At 29.7% G+C, this 20,461-nt stretch overlaps 1 protein-coding gene across 1 annotated transcript in view; it reads left to right on the top strand.

Annotated features, from left to right (window-relative positions):
- Window positions 1-12,828, top strand: part of udt (protein undicht) — a 45,589-nt gene extending 32,761 nt beyond the window's left edge. Inside the window, exons 14-15 of the mRNA XM_035374816.2 lie at window positions 614-792; window positions 8,395-12,828. Coding sequence (XP_035230707.1) covers window positions 614-768 — 155 coding nt within the window. The 3' untranslated portion in view covers window positions 769-792; window positions 8,395-12,828. The remainder of the gene's footprint in view (window positions 1-613; window positions 793-8,394) is intronic.
- Window positions 12,829-20,461: the final 7,633 nt, after the last annotated feature.

The raw sequence follows: 20,461 nt of genomic DNA, 5'->3' as shown, positions 1-20,461 counted from the left end.
TTCTGGAGTCTTCATGAATGGGACCTGTTTACGAGTACATCATTAAGAGTTTCGTTAAACAGAAACATTTGTCATAATTTATTTTTGAAGAAATTAAATATTATGGTTTTATCTGAATAGATTTATTCATATTGTGTTAAGTTCTCTGAGTATTATATTCATTTACTTTGCATGGTTTTAAGCATGTTAAAGGCATTTAATGGAAGATCATGAATTCCCTTGTATCCTTAAAATCATTAATTAAAAATTAATTAAAAAGTAGCATAATTATTGCATGGGCTCTCCTTGTATAAGTGTTGATTAGTGGTCAGATGGCTAAAGCTTAAAAGTAATTGTAGTTCAGCCTGAATTCCATTCTCAGAATTTGAATAGGCTGGTTTTGTGATATTTTCGTTGTATATTATGTGTGTATGGATTCTTTGCCCTAGAAAATTATTTATGAATTCAACCTATAGGTAGTTAGCCCTAGTATGTATGGCCATAATAAAATAATCCATTCGAGTCCTTCTGTTAGATGTTTCAATATCTCTTATAAAATAATGTGAAAGTTAAAATTTTCTTTTCATTTTAAATACATACTCATATTTACCTAAATTTGTTCTTTTCTCAATAGATGATGATTGCCCAATGTTCTTTGATGATGGTTCAGATCCATACCAACCACCTGCACAGCAAGTCATGGTTCTGAATTCAGGAATCATTAACTCTTTGCATATTTATCTTCAGCTAACACTCGTGTTTAAATGTGTTTCTATAGTGTTATATTGAGAAAATAGTGCTGTATAAATAGTGGTATGTATTTTAAGAGATATTTTAATTTGATAAGTCCCTGTAAAGACATGTTCAGTTGTTGTAAAATATCTTTTTTAGATAATATAACAAATGAAAGCTATAATGTAACAAATGAAAACTGAAATCCAGTGCTTTTAAGTAAATAAATTTACTAACTGCATCTTAGTTTTTATGTATAATGCAAATAATAGTTGGAGGACTTACCCCTCCAGCCACATCCTGAGATATGAAAAAAATAGGCTTTTAATAATTTAATCTATGTAGAAATAAATTGTGTAAATAAAAAAAAATGTAAATATGTAAGAGCATATGTATTGACTTTGACAAACTAAATTTATAAATGCTCTTGCGATGAAATGAACTAGAAGTGAGTGACTGTACAAGGTTTATTTGCAACCATTGTTATTTAATTTTTAGTTAATTATGAGATATTTATAAATAAATTCTCAATATCTATACTTTTAAACCCAATTTTTAGTTTTTTACTCTTTATGAATGATGTATTAAGAAGGTCCATCTTCATTTTAAGCGAAATAGCAGTTTGCTTTCCCACTGGGCTCTTTGCCATTGCGGAAAAAAAAAAAAAAAAAAAAAAAAAAAAAACCACCCACCTGCAAACCAAACTTACTGATTTGTACTCACACTATGATGTACTCATCGCTGAATTCCAAAACAAACTGATGAGATTTTTTGTGTGGTATTTGTAGAGGTAGAGGGTGAAAGTAGCTTAGCTAAAAGTTGGTTGGTGTATTTAATTATGGCAAAGCACACGAGGGCTATCTGCCTGAGGGGAGGGATGCCTTTCGTGGAGGACTTTCTAAGGGAAACTGGCTCGTATACACGTTACACATGGGGAAAACCACGAAAACGCCCATGCAGCCAGCCCGTTCGCGGGATTCGAACCTCGGACCGAACTACCAGTGTTCAGCGACTTTACCGCTCGGCCGCTGGTGGGCCAGCTTAGCTAAAAGAAATTGGCTCGTGTTGCAGGCTATTCTAAGGGTATTTCAAAGCCAAGTTAGCCTCCTTTTTACGAAATATGTGAAACCACCTCTCTTTCATTTCACACTCCTCTTAAGTTTTCCCTGTGCCACTGGTGTCTTCTGTATTTTCTTCATTTCCAGAAGGAAAATCGGTTGATCTTTACATTACGGTAACTTGGCGATTTTTTGGCGAAAATTTGGCGACCAACTCCCCTACAGCAACCTTCTATTTTTTTTTTCCCCGCTGCCATTTTGTCTTCACGAAGTAAAGACATGTTTCTTTTCTTCTTATCTACTGAACACTTCTTCCAACAATCTACTAGCCGAATTACACTTATGCTAGAAATTTTATCAAACAAAACTGCTTAATCATGACAAATATTCACTGCAAAATTCGGAAAAAGTGCATATACCATACACCTTACGCGTTTTTCAAAATAACACATACACATAAACCATGTACACGCCGACTTATTTTTACTTAAAAAAACATCCCAGAATTGCACAAAAATGGCATTGCGCACACTCTTCACTATATCCATGTACACTGCTTTTTTCTCATAAATTCGAAAAATTTCACGAAAATACATGACAATTTTCTCAATCTTTAAACCCGGTAAAAAGAACATATATGAAATTACCTGATCGCGAAAAAGTATTTACCCTTTACAAATATGAACATTTCCACATATAAAATAAACAAAATATCCAAAAACTTTTACCTCTAAATCATCTATTACATTATACACGTCACCAACGAATTCATACATGAAGCATTACAAATATTTAGTATCAAATATTTAAATTATTTCCATGCACGTTTATTTCAACTTAAACGTAAACCAAATTCCTACAAGCATAAAATTCACAAAATAACTATCATTTCATTAAAATATCACTGAACCATGTACACGTCGACTTATTTTTACTTAAAAAAACATCCCAGAATTGCACAAAAATGGCATTGCGCACACTCTTCACTATATCCATGTACACTGCTTTTATCTCATAAATTAAAAAAATTTCACGAAAATACATGACAATTTTCTCAATCTTTAAACCCGGTAAAAAGAACATATATGAAATTACATGATCGCGAAAAAGTATTTACCCTTTACAAATATGAACATTTCCACATATAAAATAAATAAAATATCCAAAAACTTTTACTCTAAATCATCTATTACATTATACACGTCACCAACGAATTCATACATGAAGCATTACAAATATTTATTATCAAATATTTAAATTATTTCCATGCACATTTATTTCAACTTAAACATACACCAAATTCCTACAAGTATAAAATTCACAAAATAACTATCATTTCATTAAAATATAATTAAATTCAAAAACACCACTTAAAATATACATGAGCACATACATTCAATTAATAAAAATTACCTTACAATCCTAATTACTTTAAACTAAATCATTGCTAATAACAATTTTCCCAATAATACCAAATTCCTTTCCACCTTACATTTCCAACAATGCATAAAAATAATTAAAAATACTAACTTACCTAATCTCCTTCAGAATCTTCATTACGTGGCGGATACACTTTTCTTCATTCTCTTTCAGAATCTTTAAAATCATACTTATCTTTCAAAGCAAGATACCAGGTAAAATAAATAACATAATAAAACATGTTTATTTCTCTCTCACACAACCTTAAAAAACATTTCTTACTATCCTTTTCAATACCACTAAATACCCATTTCGAATTCACTTTACTTACGGCCATGGGATCCAAAAATTCACAAACACTATTTCACACAACACAGAATAAAGCCAAATACAAAATTTCCAGATTTTTTCCCGATTTCCCCCCTTTTCCGATTAAAGAACCGTAATTCGTCCATTAATATCACATGACATATCCCATGATCTCTCATTTCCCCCACACAAAATAATGCGTAATCGGAACTCAGTACTGCTCACATTATTACCAAAGTCCCAGGTAGTAACCTTTATCGCCTCCAAAATGTCGCCAAACTACCAGTTACCGTAATGTAAAGATCAACCGGAAAATCTTTTCATGTTAAGCGATTTTCCATTTCATGTTAAGAAGAAAAAAAAACACATAGTAATATTTCGTCTTAAGCGTTTCCACGTTAAACTTATTTCACTGTATTAGGGAAGAATAAGCTTGAGTAAAATGAGAGATCTCCTCAACTGCATTGAATTATTCAATGGACTACATTTGTAACTATGTTGGATTTCTAAGCAACATTAATTTTATGTGACTTGCAAACTAGTATGTAAGAAGCGAAGTGAAATTCCATCATCAGCTTCTAATAAGAATAATTAAAAAAAAAATTACTGCAAGGTAAATACAAAACTAATATTTTTGTGTTCTGAGAAAACTTTTTATATTATTCAGAGTGGTTATTATATTTTGATTGAAAATATAGTTATTTTTCCATTTTGTAAATTTCATGTTAATTTATGTTTTGCTCCATCAATTTAATAAAATCCTAATGCAAAAATAAAATATTCTGTTACCAAAATAAAAGATTGCCCTCAGTATTTTGTTTAAAAATGATAATTTTTCTTCTTAAGCATCTTTGATTATCTTTTCTTTTAAGCATATTTTAATTTTAATATCAGCTATTTCTTAAAAAATTATGTATTTGAACTTTTATGTGTTCTAAAATTACACCTGTTAAATACTTATCTATCCCAAGCTTGTACAAGTGTATGTCAACTGAGAACTATACAAACTTCAAAAAAAGGGAAAATTGCTGTATTTGCTATTCCAGAGGATATCTGCTTAGAATCTATTAAATGAAGATTTTTTTTGAAAAGACACGTGTATTCAGATTCAAACTATATTTGAAAAGCTTTTCTTTTATTTTCTTCATATATTATTGCTATTAAGTCAACTGAAAGGCTTTCAGCTGACTTAATAGCATTAATTCATGGATTAGTTATTTTCAGGGAAAAAAAAACTACGAAAATCCGTTTTTAAAATTATTGCGAAAAATCCAAGAAGAAACGTCCTTTGATAAAACGTTTCTTCTTGGATTTTTCGCAATAATTTAAAAACGGATTTTCGTAGTTTTCTTTTTGTCAAAAAGCGTTTCTTCTTAACACGTGTTTCTCAATTTCCTGTATACATCGCGGAGAGGGAAATTCTGGCCGCCAGGTTCTGTCGCCAAATCCCTTGGCAAATTTTCCCTCCGCATTCTAGCGGCGTAATAGCATTTTACTTGTATGGAACCTTTCCTTCTTTACATAGACGTTGTTTGGTTAGAATAATAATGGGATTTGGCGACATCTTGATGCGCAGTAAACGGGTCATTTTGGTCTTGGCGACAATTTTCAAAATCGTGCCAAAGCCTTACCGTATACTAGAATTTTACCGCAAAATCTTTTTAAACCTTTTTTTTTCTTTTTAATAAATACCTTGCCATTTTGCAGTAAAATAAAAAAATAGTAATCAGTCATCTAGGCTAGCCATGTAATATAACTATATTCGCTAAAATATCGTTGATTATTCTAATTCAATTTTTAAGTAATTATTTTTATGTTATTCATATAATTTAATGTTGCTTCTTCCCTCTAAATTTATTTATTATTAGTAAATAATATTTCCAAATTTCAGGAAATTTTCTCTGGCATAATCCTGAAATTAATTATAGCAGTATGATGACATACCATCACGAAATTTAATGCACATATTTTTTCCGTATGTATGCTGCGAAATAAATATAAAATACTTCAGTTTATTAAAATAGATTTCTTTCTTTCGTTTAGCTGCAGAATGTCTGCAAAAAAAAAAAAAGCCTTATTTTATTCCAGATTGGGAAGATTCTAATTTCAATCTTCAGTGGAGAAAACAACAACTATTATAATTATATTTGTGTTTTCAAGTGTTAAGGTGCCTTTTAAGAACATACCTCACGCAAATTAAATTTACCAAAAATCTAACCTAACTATTTAGCATTGTGTTGTGATTTATAAGGACCGGATTAGCCTCGTGTTGAACTGGTGATGATCATGAGTAATAATTAAATAAAACATACATTTGTTATCCAATATATATATCTTAAATTTTATTAAGTTTCTTAAGTGGAAAACTAAACAAAATTATCAAACAAAGTATACCAAGAATAATTAAGAATAAATGTCCTCTGGGATTTATTAAATAATTAAGTGAATTTGCTACACAATACAAGTAATATCATAATTAATTTACCTCTTAGCACAGCCAACGTACATTACGCGGATAGACTGGAATTTTCTTGAAACACACCTGGAAAACCTGGAAAAGTCAGGGAATTTCATTCTCCTGTTTGAGTGGCAACCCTGTGAAAGCCATTAAGAATATTATAATGTATATTTTTTTTGATTAAGTATAAGAATTTAAATATTATGTTTGGCGTACTGATAACATTCATCAGGTAGCAAATCTCCGTTAGTTACTTACCAGAACATATGAACATAAATCATGTTGCAATTTACACATTTTCCCAAAAAGTTTAAATGCTAGAGAATTATACTTTTAAAAACATTTTTATTAATTGATTTATCAGTTTTGAGAACAAAAAGCTGATAAGGAGTTGAACATAGTGCATAATTGTGTTGCAATGTAACGATACTTTAGGCTAGATACTGTGGATTAGTGCATTTAAAATCGGAACAATATGTTAGATGAGTATTCTGATATTTTTAATTTAAGTATTAAATGCTATTAACTAACTGTCAAATCTATCAGATTTAACTACTAAATCATCATCAAACTATCTATCAATTTCTGTTCATCAAAGTATATCATTATCTATATTCTGAATATTCATATCGCAATAGTCACATATTACTAATGACTGATGGTGTATTTAAATTATTAGCAATGAATTCTCATCAGCAGAAATGTTGTAAGGAATACATATGAATTTCCTTATTCATTCCTTGTATGGAATATATAGAGAAATTTCCAGGGATATGTCACCAAACCTTGGAAGCAAATTTTATAATCTATGTTACCTTTGTTTTAGATTTTGATTATTTAGAGCAATTAAAGATTCAACTAAATTAAAATAAGCAGATATCTGTACTCTCATTTCTAAGAATTGAAGGTTTTCTGCCCTCTTCATTTTTTCTCAAAGAATTAAGTCAATTAAGTAATTAATCTTCAAAAATATAACCTCCATAAGGTGGAGATTTCAACCTGTAGTAAGTAGGTGTTCTGATTTTAAAACCTTATTTGCAGTTTGATATTATTTCCTGGTAAATATTACTAGAAACTACCATGTTTGTCGTAACTTCTGTTAGATCATATTGTACTTTTTATTACTTTGTATTGTTATTTGAATTTGTGGAGAAATCTCTTTGCCTTCCCATTCTAGCATTTTCAGCTTCTTCACACTGTTGATATTTTTCTTTTTGTTAATTAATTTGAAGATGTTAACATCTTGACACATTCTTTTGGAATGAATTATAATAAAGTTTTTTTCAGTAGGAGCAGATTAATGTGATCTTGTTTATCCATGGTTATTCTAGTAACATTAAACAATGAGAAAAAGTGTCCTTCAAAGCATCAGCAGAATTAAACTATAAATGTAACAAGGAATACTTAACTGAGTACTGCCACAGAATTTTAATTAGAGAAATGTAAACATTGGTTTATGAATGTTCATAACATTTCTGGAAATTATTTGACCGATGCTGTACCCCTAATCTTCATGCTCGGAGAGCATCCGTCACTCACCAGATCAGAAATGCGAATGCAAAATTTAAATTTATGTAAAACTAGGTACATTTTAGCTTTTGCTAAGTTTAGTGTAAATGTTTCCATGGATTTTTCTCCTTAGGAGCAAGGTAAAAATATTTTATAGATTTTTTTTAAAAAACCTGAACAAGAAGGACCTGTGTCTGATCATTCTCGAAATTGATAGAGTTAATTCAAAATTAATGCGAAACTAAGGATTTTTTTTTTTTTTTTGCCTAATATTAATGATTGATTAAAATCATAGACAAGCCTTTTGGAAACTTAATCCCTAATTTGGTGACATTTGTTTTCTGACATTTAACAATTTGTATAATCTATTCTGACTTTATTTGGCAACTTTATTCAGTTAAAAAATTATTCTGTAATTCTTTGATAATAAAAACCAAATCGTTGATCACAATAACTAATATATTTTCCATGTTTTTGTATACAAACGGGCAGAATTTGGAGAGTTCAACAATAATACTCGAATGATAATAATAGTCATGAACACATCAGGTACTGTAGCATTAATATATCTGATACCATTTTCAAAAATCTTATTTGTTTATTGAACAAATGTAAATATCTATTTTTGAATACCGACAGGAATTTTAATGACTCCTTATTTAAGAGTTATAGGATTCTTTATTGACTTGACTATATCTCAAATTAACGTGATTCTTGATTGTATCATAGCATTTAAATATTTTTCTCATTTTTTAAAAGTTTTTAACTGTTTATATGCACTTTTAATTAAAAACACTTTTAGTAGTGTTCTAATGAACGAAATTGGAAATTTTTTCATAAAAAATGCTTTACTTGAAAGTTAAAATATGCTTATTTATCAAATATCAGTTATGTTTTTTAACTTGATTTTTAAATTAAAATATTTTTCAGAATTTCAAGGAACAGTCACTAGTAGTTGCAGTTACAAGGCCAAAGTGACAGCATGGTTCTTGGATTATTCTGCCTTCAGCTCATTTTACCAAAACTATATGTTGTTTTGGGAAATGATGTTAACCATGCAACGCATTTCACTGGAATTGTATATTTTGATATTTTTTTAGCTGTCATCTTGAAATGTTCCATCATTGAAAATTTCTATTTAATCTGCTACATTAAAAATATTTATTATGATCAAAACAATGAACATAATTATATAATTAAATGCAATTTTAATAGCTGTTATAATTTTTGTATTTTTTTTTAATGTTTCAATTTTAAAAATATCTAATAATGAGTAAAAATGAGGTGATGCATTTAGATATGTTTTAAATTTATACTGGTGAATCTCTTGCAGCATCTCTCTCTTTTTATTATTATTTTTTAAATTTATCCTGGTGAATCTCTTTTTTTTTAATGTACATTGATGAATATGTGTATTAAATTTATATTAGTTGCTAAGTAAGAAAATTTTTTGTAAATTATTTATAAATTGTTTTCTGTTTTCATTGTCCTTTCAGTTTCATTTTTTCATCTTTTTTTTAAAGATATTTTATTAAAACTTCATATTTTAATGACACATTCATGATTTTCAGTTTAATTTTTCATCTTTTTTTTTAAAGATATTTTATTAAAACTTCATATTTTAATGACACATTCATGATTTTTCCATGTTAAAGTTATTAATACCTGCCAGCAGTAATTCTTGGTTAATAATTATGCATACTAATTAAGAATATATAATTATTAATCAAAATTATTTTTACATTTTATATTTATGCACATTTTGTTGTGTATTATATGGATGAACTTAATAATATTAAAACTGTTGATATTGTTTTCATTTTTTTACTTTTTCTTTTCTTTCCCTTTTTTTAGAGGGGTTGCAATCTTATTTTTATTTTGCATCATCATTCTAGGTGAATTGTTGTGTTTATTTCATTAGTATTACGTATTCTACTAACTTTATTGTAGGACAGCTGAAAAGGATTTTATATTGGAAATTAAAGTTAAAAAATATTTTCAAGTTTTTTTTGTAATGTGTTGTTGAATGTTTGTGTATAATTAAAATATGACAATTGTGTATTTTTCGTGCAATTTAAGTGTCTCACACACTGAAGTTATTAATTGTTTTTCTTGCATTTATCTATTGGCTTTTAGCTTTTGGTAAGATCTATTAATTTATATATTAGTTGAATAATCATATTAAAAAGTATGAAAGTTTGATAAAAATCTGTCCAAATACTACATAATACAATCTCTCCATTTATACAAATGCAATCCATCTGTTCATACAAAATGTTGTTTGTTATTGTTATTATGATTTCTAACATTCTAATTGTAATGCTATTAAGATATTTTTATAATAAAAGCAGGATTATCATTTATATGTATAGAATGATAATTATATTGTATTGCGATGCGAAAGTGGCACTTTCCTGCATAAGGGTGATGAATCTAGTTAAGCAATTATTATATGTACTTGGTGATAAAGTAAGAAATAATGTCTAAGCTTAGAGTATATTTATTTTTGGATGAGTCTGTAAGTAGTATGCAGTTTTCAAAGTGCATTACATATTTTCATCAATTGTGACTAAAATAGTTTGTCCATGGTTATTCTAATAACATTAAACCATGAGAAAAAGTGTCCTTCAAAGCAGCAGCAGAATTTAACGAATTCAGTGTAAATGCAAATATGTATTTGGTGATAAAGTAAGAAATAACATCTAAGCTTAGAGTATATTTATTTTTGGATGAGTCTGTAAGTAGTATGCAGTTTTCAAAGTGAATTACATATTTTCATCAATTGTGACTAAAATAGTTGTTTTTGTAAGTAATGATGTATTAGGCAATAACAATATAGATTTCAGCTCAATCTTTTTTGCATTATGCCAGTGATAATCATTGTTATATGTATATAATGATAATGTGTATATATCACTTTTAAATGTATAATGATAGTTTTAAATATATATGACACTTACAAATAATGAAATGATAATTAAAGATTGAAATGAGTTGAGTCTGAGAGGTATGCTTATACTACATTAAAATTTATTTTTGCACTTCAAAGGTATTTTGTGTGAATTTTTTATAATATATTTTAAAATATTATATTTGTATATTACTTTTACACTTTGATGAATTTTGTTGATTTTTATGATTATAACTTTCTCGGTGGAAATATTATTCCAGTTTAGATGTGTTATGAATTAATTATGAAATTGTTGCATAAGTGAATCTCAATGAAAAGAAATTGTTGTGTTTAAAATTTGGGTAGTATATTCAACTTTAGATTTTTTACTTTACTGGTAACACATAATTGAATAGAGTTACACTAAACTAGAAACATTCCATTTTTGTTTTAGTATTTATATAATGTGCTATTTCCCTATTTTGATAATGAAAGCAAGTGTTTTGTCTTAGTTTTAGTAATTTTATATTCACAAGTGCTGAATATAGGATTTTTTTATGATTAAACAGTATAAGGATTAATGGATGTGCTAAGGCAGTAAATATCAGTGTAATATTTATTAATTAGCTGGACTAGTTTTGGAGGTTTTAAGTGTAGAATTATCTTTTTCAGATGCCGAAGTGCAAAATATATGTTTAAACCTATAAATTTATAAATATTATGCTGGTTCTTGTTGCCTTAGCTACTCCAATAATCATTACTTGCATTGTTATTTCAGTACAGTGAATATTTGGTGTATGTATTTTTTCTATGTATTTTGTGTTTAACTTTATAACATATTCCTGTGGTTATTATTTTGTATGATAAAATATTTTCTTCTGTTATTACAGTTAAACGTATTGCAAATTGTGATATTTTTTTAATTAATATTTGCAGTAGTTTTAATGTGAATTTATTACACATTCCATCTACATATTCAGTTTATAATTAGCATCAGAAGAAAATCTGATGACTCTCATGTTATTGTAATTATTATTATGTAGCTGTTTTTAAGTCAAAGAATAATTTTATATCCAAAGAACTTTCCCAATGAGAGTTTTTGGATTTTATGAAATCAGACTTTTTTTAAATTAAAAAGAAATTTACAAATGTAATAATTAATATACTGCATATTTAAATATTTAGTTGTGACAACAGTTTCTAAACATATGCATCTGAGTTACAGACATGTGGCTTACTATGCATATATTAATAGCCAACTGAATTAATTCTTTTAAAAAATAAAGGACCCTGTTTTCATTTTATTAAATAAGGATTCTAGATTCTGCAATTTCATGTTAATATAACTCTTAAAAAATTATGGGCTATCTGTTGTTAATCAAAATTAACTGAACATATTCAGAGATTTTGAATTCCCATCTGGAGAAGTATGAGGCTTCATGTTCATTGTTGCATCTGCAGTTTAAATTATTTTTTTCTCTCTAACTAAATGGATCCATCACAGTGAGCTATTCCAGTTGAAATTTCATGCAGATTCAAACAAGTTTGTTATTTGGCTATAAAAACTAAAATTGCGTCATCTGAAATTTGGGTAGCATATTGAGCTTGCGAATAAATTTTGTACAATTTTGTTCATTGGTTAGGTAACTTATTTTCAGAGGACAATATAATTTCCAGTTTAGCATAAGTATGATATTAAGTTTCAAGCTTTTTTCTTGTTTTCCTTAAAAAAAAAAAAGAAAAGAAATTTTTAAATTGTTTTTTATGAAAATTAGCAAAAGTATTGCATTTAAGGGGGGAAATGTAAGAATAAACTTCATTTCTGCCTCTTCTCTGAAATTGACTTTGTTATAGGAAGATTCATTTAAATATAATTCAAAATTTCTTAATTATTAAAATTTCGGTGTTGTATTTGTGTTTTAGATTCTTAGTGTATTGAAATATTTTCTGATGGAAAAGCATTTTAAATAGTTTGGGAAGAAAATTATTTCTTGACTAAATTGTGATTTTTAAGTCTTAACTTGAGGCTTTTAAACATTTGTTAAGTGCTATTATCTTGTAAAATGTTTACATATGCTTTCTGGTTGGCTCTTGGTTCATTAAATCAAGATTTCTGTATACTTATTATGAATAAGTTTTGATTAAATTTTAATTAAGCTTTAATATTGTGGTGCTTAAAATTGATTGTGTCAGAAATATTTAATGTCTACATACTCAGTTTTCATATTTCTGTGTTTTATGTACAAATATCATGTAACATTCACACATATCAGAGTTCGTTTTAGTTTGCCTTCATGTATTATACACAATTTGTGTACAGTGATATAAAGTGTTCTTGTATATTTAACAGAAGAATATATTTTTAATTTAGAAAATATGTATAAAAATATTTTTTACTGTATTCTATTGGAGATAATTATTGTTGACTGTGCAAGTTTGCTGTCAAGCAATTAAAAAATACTATTCTATTTTAAGTGTGCTGTGTTTGTTTTTTTAAAATAATGTACATTTTTATTATTTTGGTTAACTGAAATAACTTGACTTCCGTAAATCTAAATGTCAATGGCACTGTAAACATTCATTTGAAATTATGCATTTCCAGAAGCGAAAACCTTTGAATAAAATTATTCTTCAGAGAAATTCTTTTTTGTAATATATGAGATAATTTTTAATAAATTATATAAGATCTTTTATATTAAATATTTACCATAACATGTAATTTAAATGACAAATAATATTTAAATTTTTATGATTGAATTCCATTCAGTCATTAGTAATTTCAGTTAAATGGTCACTTATATGTAATTAGAAGATAATAGTAATGAATTTAATACTAATAAATATAACTTTAATACTAATAAAATATACTAATTATAGCATAAAATTCTTGATACTGTTACTAATTCTTGATAAACAGAACTTATGTGTTTAGATGCTTAAAAAAATTTGTTTAATATTTGGTCTAAAACTTTTTTTATAGGAAATTATATTAGGAATTTCTACTAAATTATATTGCTAGGAAAAATATGTTATATAGGAATTGTGTTTTCTAAGTGCTTTGGGTACTACTTGATTTTCACAAGTCGCACCATAACCGCCAAATTATATAAAAAACGGTACCTTTCCTTTCCAATTCAATTTGCTGAATTTGACGAACCACGTGCTATCATAATAGTCTTTTTTCAATTTAAACATTGTAAGAAAGTATCGTTTTTCCAGGAAAAAGATACATTAACTACCAATCAAATATGCGTAGAAGGCCATGAAATGAAACTATACGTAAACGAAAGTATGTGGAAGTGGAAACTTGAAAGTTGGGAGGGGGGAAAGAAGAGCGTTTGATCTAGCAACTAGTTTGTTGGTTCCAAAATAGCATGTCTAACAGTCCAATAATTGGTGCACACACACAAAGTGTGAAAAAATTGTGGGGTCTAATTTATGTATTAATCCAGACTTCTCTAACACTAGCATTTTATAGCACAGGCAAGTATTTACTAATTTAACAAAAAAATTTCAATTTGTGTATAATATATGCCAGGTGGTGTTTGATGCAACATCCCCCCCAGTTATTATGATTCTTATAAGTACCAGAAACCTGAGTGTCAAGGAAAATGAAACCAATATTTTGCTATAGATACTTTATTTAGTAAAACACCATCCCTATACAGTAATTGGAGATTTGTAAAAGCAGTATTTCTGAGAAATGACATATTTTTAGTAACATGCTGCAGTTTAGAAATGAAATTCTGAGTTAAATTGGGTTGAAAATTTAAAATAAAAAGGTCTGATATTTTATATTCCCTGTATGTACTTCTTTCGATTTTATCAAATGGAGAGAGATCAGACAATTCTGTGCATTATTATTTCTGAATGAACAGTTTGAGACCATCATTCATCAAACTAAAATAATCAACTTTATTTATGTTCAGATAATTTAATAAATGAATTTTATTGCTGAAAGCTGATATACTTTTTTTAAATATAAAACTTTGGGCATTAAATATTATTAGTCCAAAGGGATTTTTGTCCCTGAAGGACTATTGTTTCCGTTTTACGATTTTGCATTGGTTTACTATAAATGTGTTTCACTTTTCGAACTGTTGCCACCAAATGTTAAGAGTCCTGCATTATATTTGAAGAAATTAAATAATGAAAAATCTGCATAAATGTATGTCTATTTCTCGCATTGTGATAAAACAACGGTACATAAAGCCATCGAATTTTGAATGACGTAATCCTACTGCGAATATGGGCCATATGGAAGCCGAAATTTGTTTTATTATCGATTTCCTATTTTGTAAAACTTTAACGAATTTTCGATTAACAATCTCAAGGATTTCAAAGCGAGCAATGGCAACGTTGCACAGAAAGAACATTTTTATCTCCAACGCACGAAACTCTGTATCGGAAATTCTAAAGATATGCTCAATTTAAAACTATTTTGTGATATTGTTCTCGAACTGAATTTTATGGTTTAAGTGCGAAGAACGTGATATTTAATAAGTAAAGGTAACAGACAAAATGTTAAAAAAAACGATCCTTTGGGGGTAATTTAAAATCTGAAACCTTTCAGATTTTTATATATTTTAACTGGAATTTTTGTTTAGTTATTTTGTTTATATCTTAGCTGTTAGGGGAGAATATCACGTTTGATTAATACGAATGTCACTGTGAAATGTTTGAGATACGCGCAGACGATAAGTGGCAGAAAAAAAATTAACGGTTAAATTTGAAAATATGAATTATTTTTCATAGCAGGCGATTTTTTATTGGACAACTGTAAGTAGTTTAGCGTAGAATAAATTTTATGCAGAAGGAAAAATGGAGTTGACGCAAGAAAATTATCATGTTATGATTTTTGTGATTTTAAAGTAGAATTAAATCGGGAGGAATACGTTTAACATCTGGACAATTTGGAACGTCTACAATTTGGAAGTGAAGGAGATCCATCACGTGTTACTGTATTCAGATGGTTTACAAAATTTCACAGAAGTCGCAGCTCTCTTCAGAATAAAGAACACAGGAAGGTCGTTGTTAGCAATAGTTCCATATGTGTCTGCCATACGGAAAATGTTCATCCATGATAATCGCTGCATCTATCAAATGATACAGAAGGAACTTATCACTGGATACACTGCCGTATGTAAAATTATTCATGAAGAATTATATGTGAAAAAACTAGTTTGCCGCTGAGTTTCCCCATAATTTAATTGAGCATCAAAAAAGAGAGTGTCAGAATCAGTAAAGAAACCCTTTAGTTACTTAAAGATGAAGGCCACCACATTATTTCTGAATTATTCACTGGTAATGAAACGCACATCCATTTTTTGACGTTCTAATCATTTTTTTGACGCCAAGAAAGCAAAGTATGGGTCTTAGAGGATAATTCCTCGCCCACAATGGTGAAAAGACAGCGTGCAGTGAAAAAAGTAATGTATGTGATTTTCTTCAGAAGTACAGGACTGGTCAAAGCCATCAAGTTGGAAGGGACAGAAGACAGTCACAGCTAATTGGTTCACCATTAAGTGTCTTCCGGAAATTCTTCAAGAAGTGAATGTTAGCGGGCTCATGCTCCACCATGACAATGCATCTTCTCATTCAGCAGGATTTGAACAAAAACACAGCATAGTTATAGAATATCCACCCTATTCATCTGATTTAGCTGTTTGTTACTTTAAGCTGTATTTTAATCTAAAAAAGAATTTACGTGGACGTCATTTTCATTTCGAAGATGAGACTGATGAAGCTATAAGTGCATTTGTTTCATCGATTCCAAGAAATGAATGGATTGAGGCATTTAATCTTTGGAAATTTCTCTTACAGAAGTGCATTGAAGCTGGAGGAGACGACTTTGAACACTCTTAGTTTCGTAAGTATAACTTCAAAAACTTACGTGTATCTCAAAAATTTCAAAGTGAGCCTCGTTTAGGAATAATGTGTATTTAACCATCTATCTCAAACCCTTTACACGAAAATTATTTCTAAAACTGCTGCATATGAGAATGAATTTTTTAATGAAAATGAGCTGCTATTGCTCACAGAAGTTCACATTGTTCCTTAGAAGTCTAAAATTTTTATTATTCATTTACACCCTTGTTTAGGTTTAAAACTTCAAATATAACTTGATATTCGTGAAGGAGGATTTTATCTTTTGGGCTTGGTAATTTGCACTGATTTTGTCAATTTTTATGAAGTTAATTGCGTTTTTAAAGTTTGCGTAGTAGTTTTCTTCTGCGTTTATTAAAAGTGGATCAAAAGTAACCACGCTTATGGAAGTATTAAATTAATATTTGTATATGTGTGATGCTTAGTAATAAATTTGTCCCATTATCCATTTTATAAGTTGCAGAGGTTTTTCTGTGTATCCAGTGTTTAATTACTTTTATCTCCAGAATAGTTTATTAATTAACACTGGAAGGTAATCTGTGATTTTTTTTCTTATTTTAAGAAATATCCTCCTCTTAGCAACACATTTCTTTCCTTTGTTTGGTGGGGAAAATAAAATTTCAAATTAAATTTTATGTGTCAGTACGTTTATTTATAGCAGCTTATTTCTTATGTATTGAATAACAATCTTATTTTACTCTGAATTTACTATCTTTTTTTCTACGAAAGTTTTCGTAATATTATTGTAAATTTATGACAGTAATAAAAAACATCAAAATTTAGAATCTAACTTGTTTGTATCATTTGAAGGATTTAGATGTAGTTCATATATAATTGTAGTTCCTTGACTTTCATACAAGCTCTGCAACGATGCTCATACCTGATCGAGTGTACAAAGCAATAATTGCCATTCCTCAAACAGTGCAATTTCTTGCTCTCTAGGTGTTGCAGTTCTGATTAGTATAACTCAGTGTTTATATATAATATTTTGACAGTTAATGTCCATTTCACTTGGCTGGTGACTTCATCGAACAAACAAACACACAAACAGACATTCTTGTTTTTATTGTATAGAGAGATTTTAGAAAACTTACAAATATTTGATTACCAGATTCTACTATTTGAAAGCGAGAAGTAGCAACACTTTTCAAAATGAAGCATTTTCATCTTCAACGCGCGAGACTGTTGCCACTCAAAAAATGAGTGTGAAAATTAGCGCTTTCAGAGTTTTTAATTAATATTTCGGCTGATTAAAGTCGTACGTAGACGGGAATAGTCGAAATGGCTTCCCGCGAATTTTCGGAATCGGGAATATTGTATTTAACGTTTGGCAATGCTATTTTTATTTCGTCGTAAAACTTAGAAGAAATTTTTTATTAACAAACTCAATTATTTGAAAGCAAACAGTGGCAACAACTTTCGAAATAAAGATTTTCATCTCCAGCTTACAAGACTGTTGTCACTCGGAAAAATAAAGGCGGAAATTATCCTTTTTCTGAGTATTTAATTAACATCCCTGATTTTAGCCATTTGTTTTTGAAAAAAGTGGACGTCGATCTTTTCCAGGATCCAGATAAGAATTGTAAAACGTTTGGTGACGATAGCTATAGTACTGACTGAGTTATTAGACGAAAACCAAACACACAGACTTTCTTTTTTATATATATATATCTTCTGAAGAAGAAGGAAGGTTCTGGTAATTTCCGTTTTCTTGAGATTTCTGGAAAGCAAGAGATTAGAATTACGGTCACAGATAACACAGTAGTCAATTACATTTACTCAGTTTAAATATAAATTACCAGACATCTATTTATTAAATGCCCCGCTTGCTCCAGTATTTTTACTTTTTCGGCGTAGCTTCTCTTAAAACTCGTCACGCGCTGTATTAAACGGAGAAATAAAACGATTTGAATTATAATTCTTCTAAAAATTGCTAACTAAATACAAAATCCGAAACAATATATTCGTTATTCTCTCCAGAGCTAGGTGTCCTATATTATTGTGTTGTCTTATTCATCTGTATTATAGCTCTTATGTATTGCTGAGGTATTTTCTGCAAGCCTCATGACCTATCTGGTGGAACAAGTGAGGTTTTGCATTTCATTTCTTCAATAATAATAACAAAAATAAACTAATAATGGTTATAAAAAGGTAAAAGTAGTTGTGCCAGGAGGAGTGAGTTCAAGAACAAGCAGATAAACCGCGAGCTCAGCGGCAACAGGAAAAAAAAAAAAAAAAAAAAAAAAAAAAAAAACCCACAACAAACTCTCTGATGCGACGTTACAATCTAAATCTTTCAGATTTTTTCTTTTTCCTTTTTTTAATAGTACGTTCTTGTTTTGAGTGCTGTGTTTTTTTTACATAGCCAAATAAACTTGTTTACAGATTAAATTGCTTCAAAACATAGTTAAAATATGAATTGTCAGTTTTTATTTATTATAACACATTTTATTCTCCTTTTTTTAACTTCAGTCGCGATGTCTAAACCGCGAGTGTGTTTCGTTAAATCTTCAATTGCTGTAACTGCTTTTATATTACCAGTTATGATACAGATGGCAAACATTTGCTTCGAAAACCTAACAACCTAGCAGGCATTATATTGTTCCAAGGCGAAAATATTTCCAACACGTGACATCATTTGCCACCAGAAGAATATTCTCTCATAAATTTCAAGTTAAAAATATTGAAAGCATAAAAATAACCTTAAGAACCCCCTTCTCCTCCCAAAGGCAGATGCGATAGTTATCATTTAAATATTCCAATATTATCTTTACAACCACAACATAATTATTTACAATTATGGAATGGAGGGCCGCGGGCGGCACGTGGCAAAATGGCTGGTCTCCAATGGCATGTAGGCCACGAAGCAAAATTATTCTGCCCACGAATATAGTATGTTTTGTGAGCAGAAACATATATTCTCCTCCTCCTGCTCGTCTTCTTTGTGCGCTCCTTCTGCTGCTCCTCCCCTTGCTGCTCCTCCTCTTGCTCCTCCACTTCTTGCCGCTCCTCCCCTTGCTGCTCTTCCTGCTGCTCCTCCTCCTGCTGCTCCTTCTCCTGCTGCTCCTCTTCCTGCTGCTGCTCCTTCTGCTGCTCCTCCTCCCCTTACTGCTCCTCTTGCTGCACTTCCTCCTGCTGCTGCTCTATTACTGCTCCTCCTGCTGCTCCTCTTCCTGCTGCTCCTCCCCCTTACTACTGCTCTTCTTGCTGCTCCTCTTCTTGCCTCTCCTCTTGCTGCTCCTCCAAGCAAGAGGGGGAGCAGCAAGAGGAGGAGAAGCAGGAGGGGCAGCAGGAGGAGGAGTAGGAAGGGGAGGAACAGGAGGAGGAGCATCAAGGGTAGGAGCAGCAGGAAGAGGAACAGCAGGAAGAAGACAAGGTTCTTTAATATACTAAGGTTAGGCCAGGAACGGAAAAAGCGTGCCATTGTTTGCTGGTAGTGACGTCACCCGGGAGACAAGACGCATCGGCCGACGCGTCTGCTACATGATTTTGGTAATGGAAAAAATGTAAAATAAAGCAAAATAATCATTTTTATGTGGTAGATACACCGGAAATACCGGGTATATACTTTCCGATTAAGTATTTTGTTAAAGAAAATGTTTGTTTTATGCACAGAATTCGTACGAATGCTGAAAATAATTGTAAACATTAAATTCTTTTCGTAAAGGAAAGCATTAGAATGAAAAACGATATTTAAGTTAATTAAGGGAAATAAATATTGTAAAACAAGGTATTTTTCAATATTTTTTCGTAGTATTGTTTGCACTAAATAAATCTTGTTGAACAGAACACATAATGGCGTAACTGCTAAGACCATGGTAAAAACATAATCAAAAAGTATTATTCTATTTATTTTCATTGCTCATGCACTTTTTTTAATACACAGGAACTTTGACATTCCATGAGAAATATATGATCGTGATTTTCGGTTTAAATTACATATCTCAAGCAAAAATATATATAAAAAGATTTGACTTAACAAATTCATATTTAAATACCATAAAATTCTACAAATTTCTTAATATCCGTCATTATACTTTTAAATAGTATACTTATCACATTCTTTTTAAAGTGAAAAGTCACTTCATACTGATTCACTTCAGATTTTAGCAGAAGTGTCTATATTTTCAGTATAATCTAAAAGTACTCTTATAATCCCTTACACTCCCAAGATTTCTATATAACATTTATCCTGACGTGATTATTTGCTATAGTAAATAA

The sequence above is a fragment of the Stegodyphus dumicola genome, chromosome 1, assembly GCF_044657685.1.
Source record: "Stegodyphus dumicola isolate Sdum_Otavi_A_Nest chromosome 1, ASM4465768v1".
Lineage (NCBI taxonomy): Eukaryota > Metazoa > Arthropoda > Arachnida > Araneae > Eresidae > Stegodyphus > Stegodyphus dumicola.
This window is presented reverse-complemented; position numbering and strand designations above follow the sequence as displayed.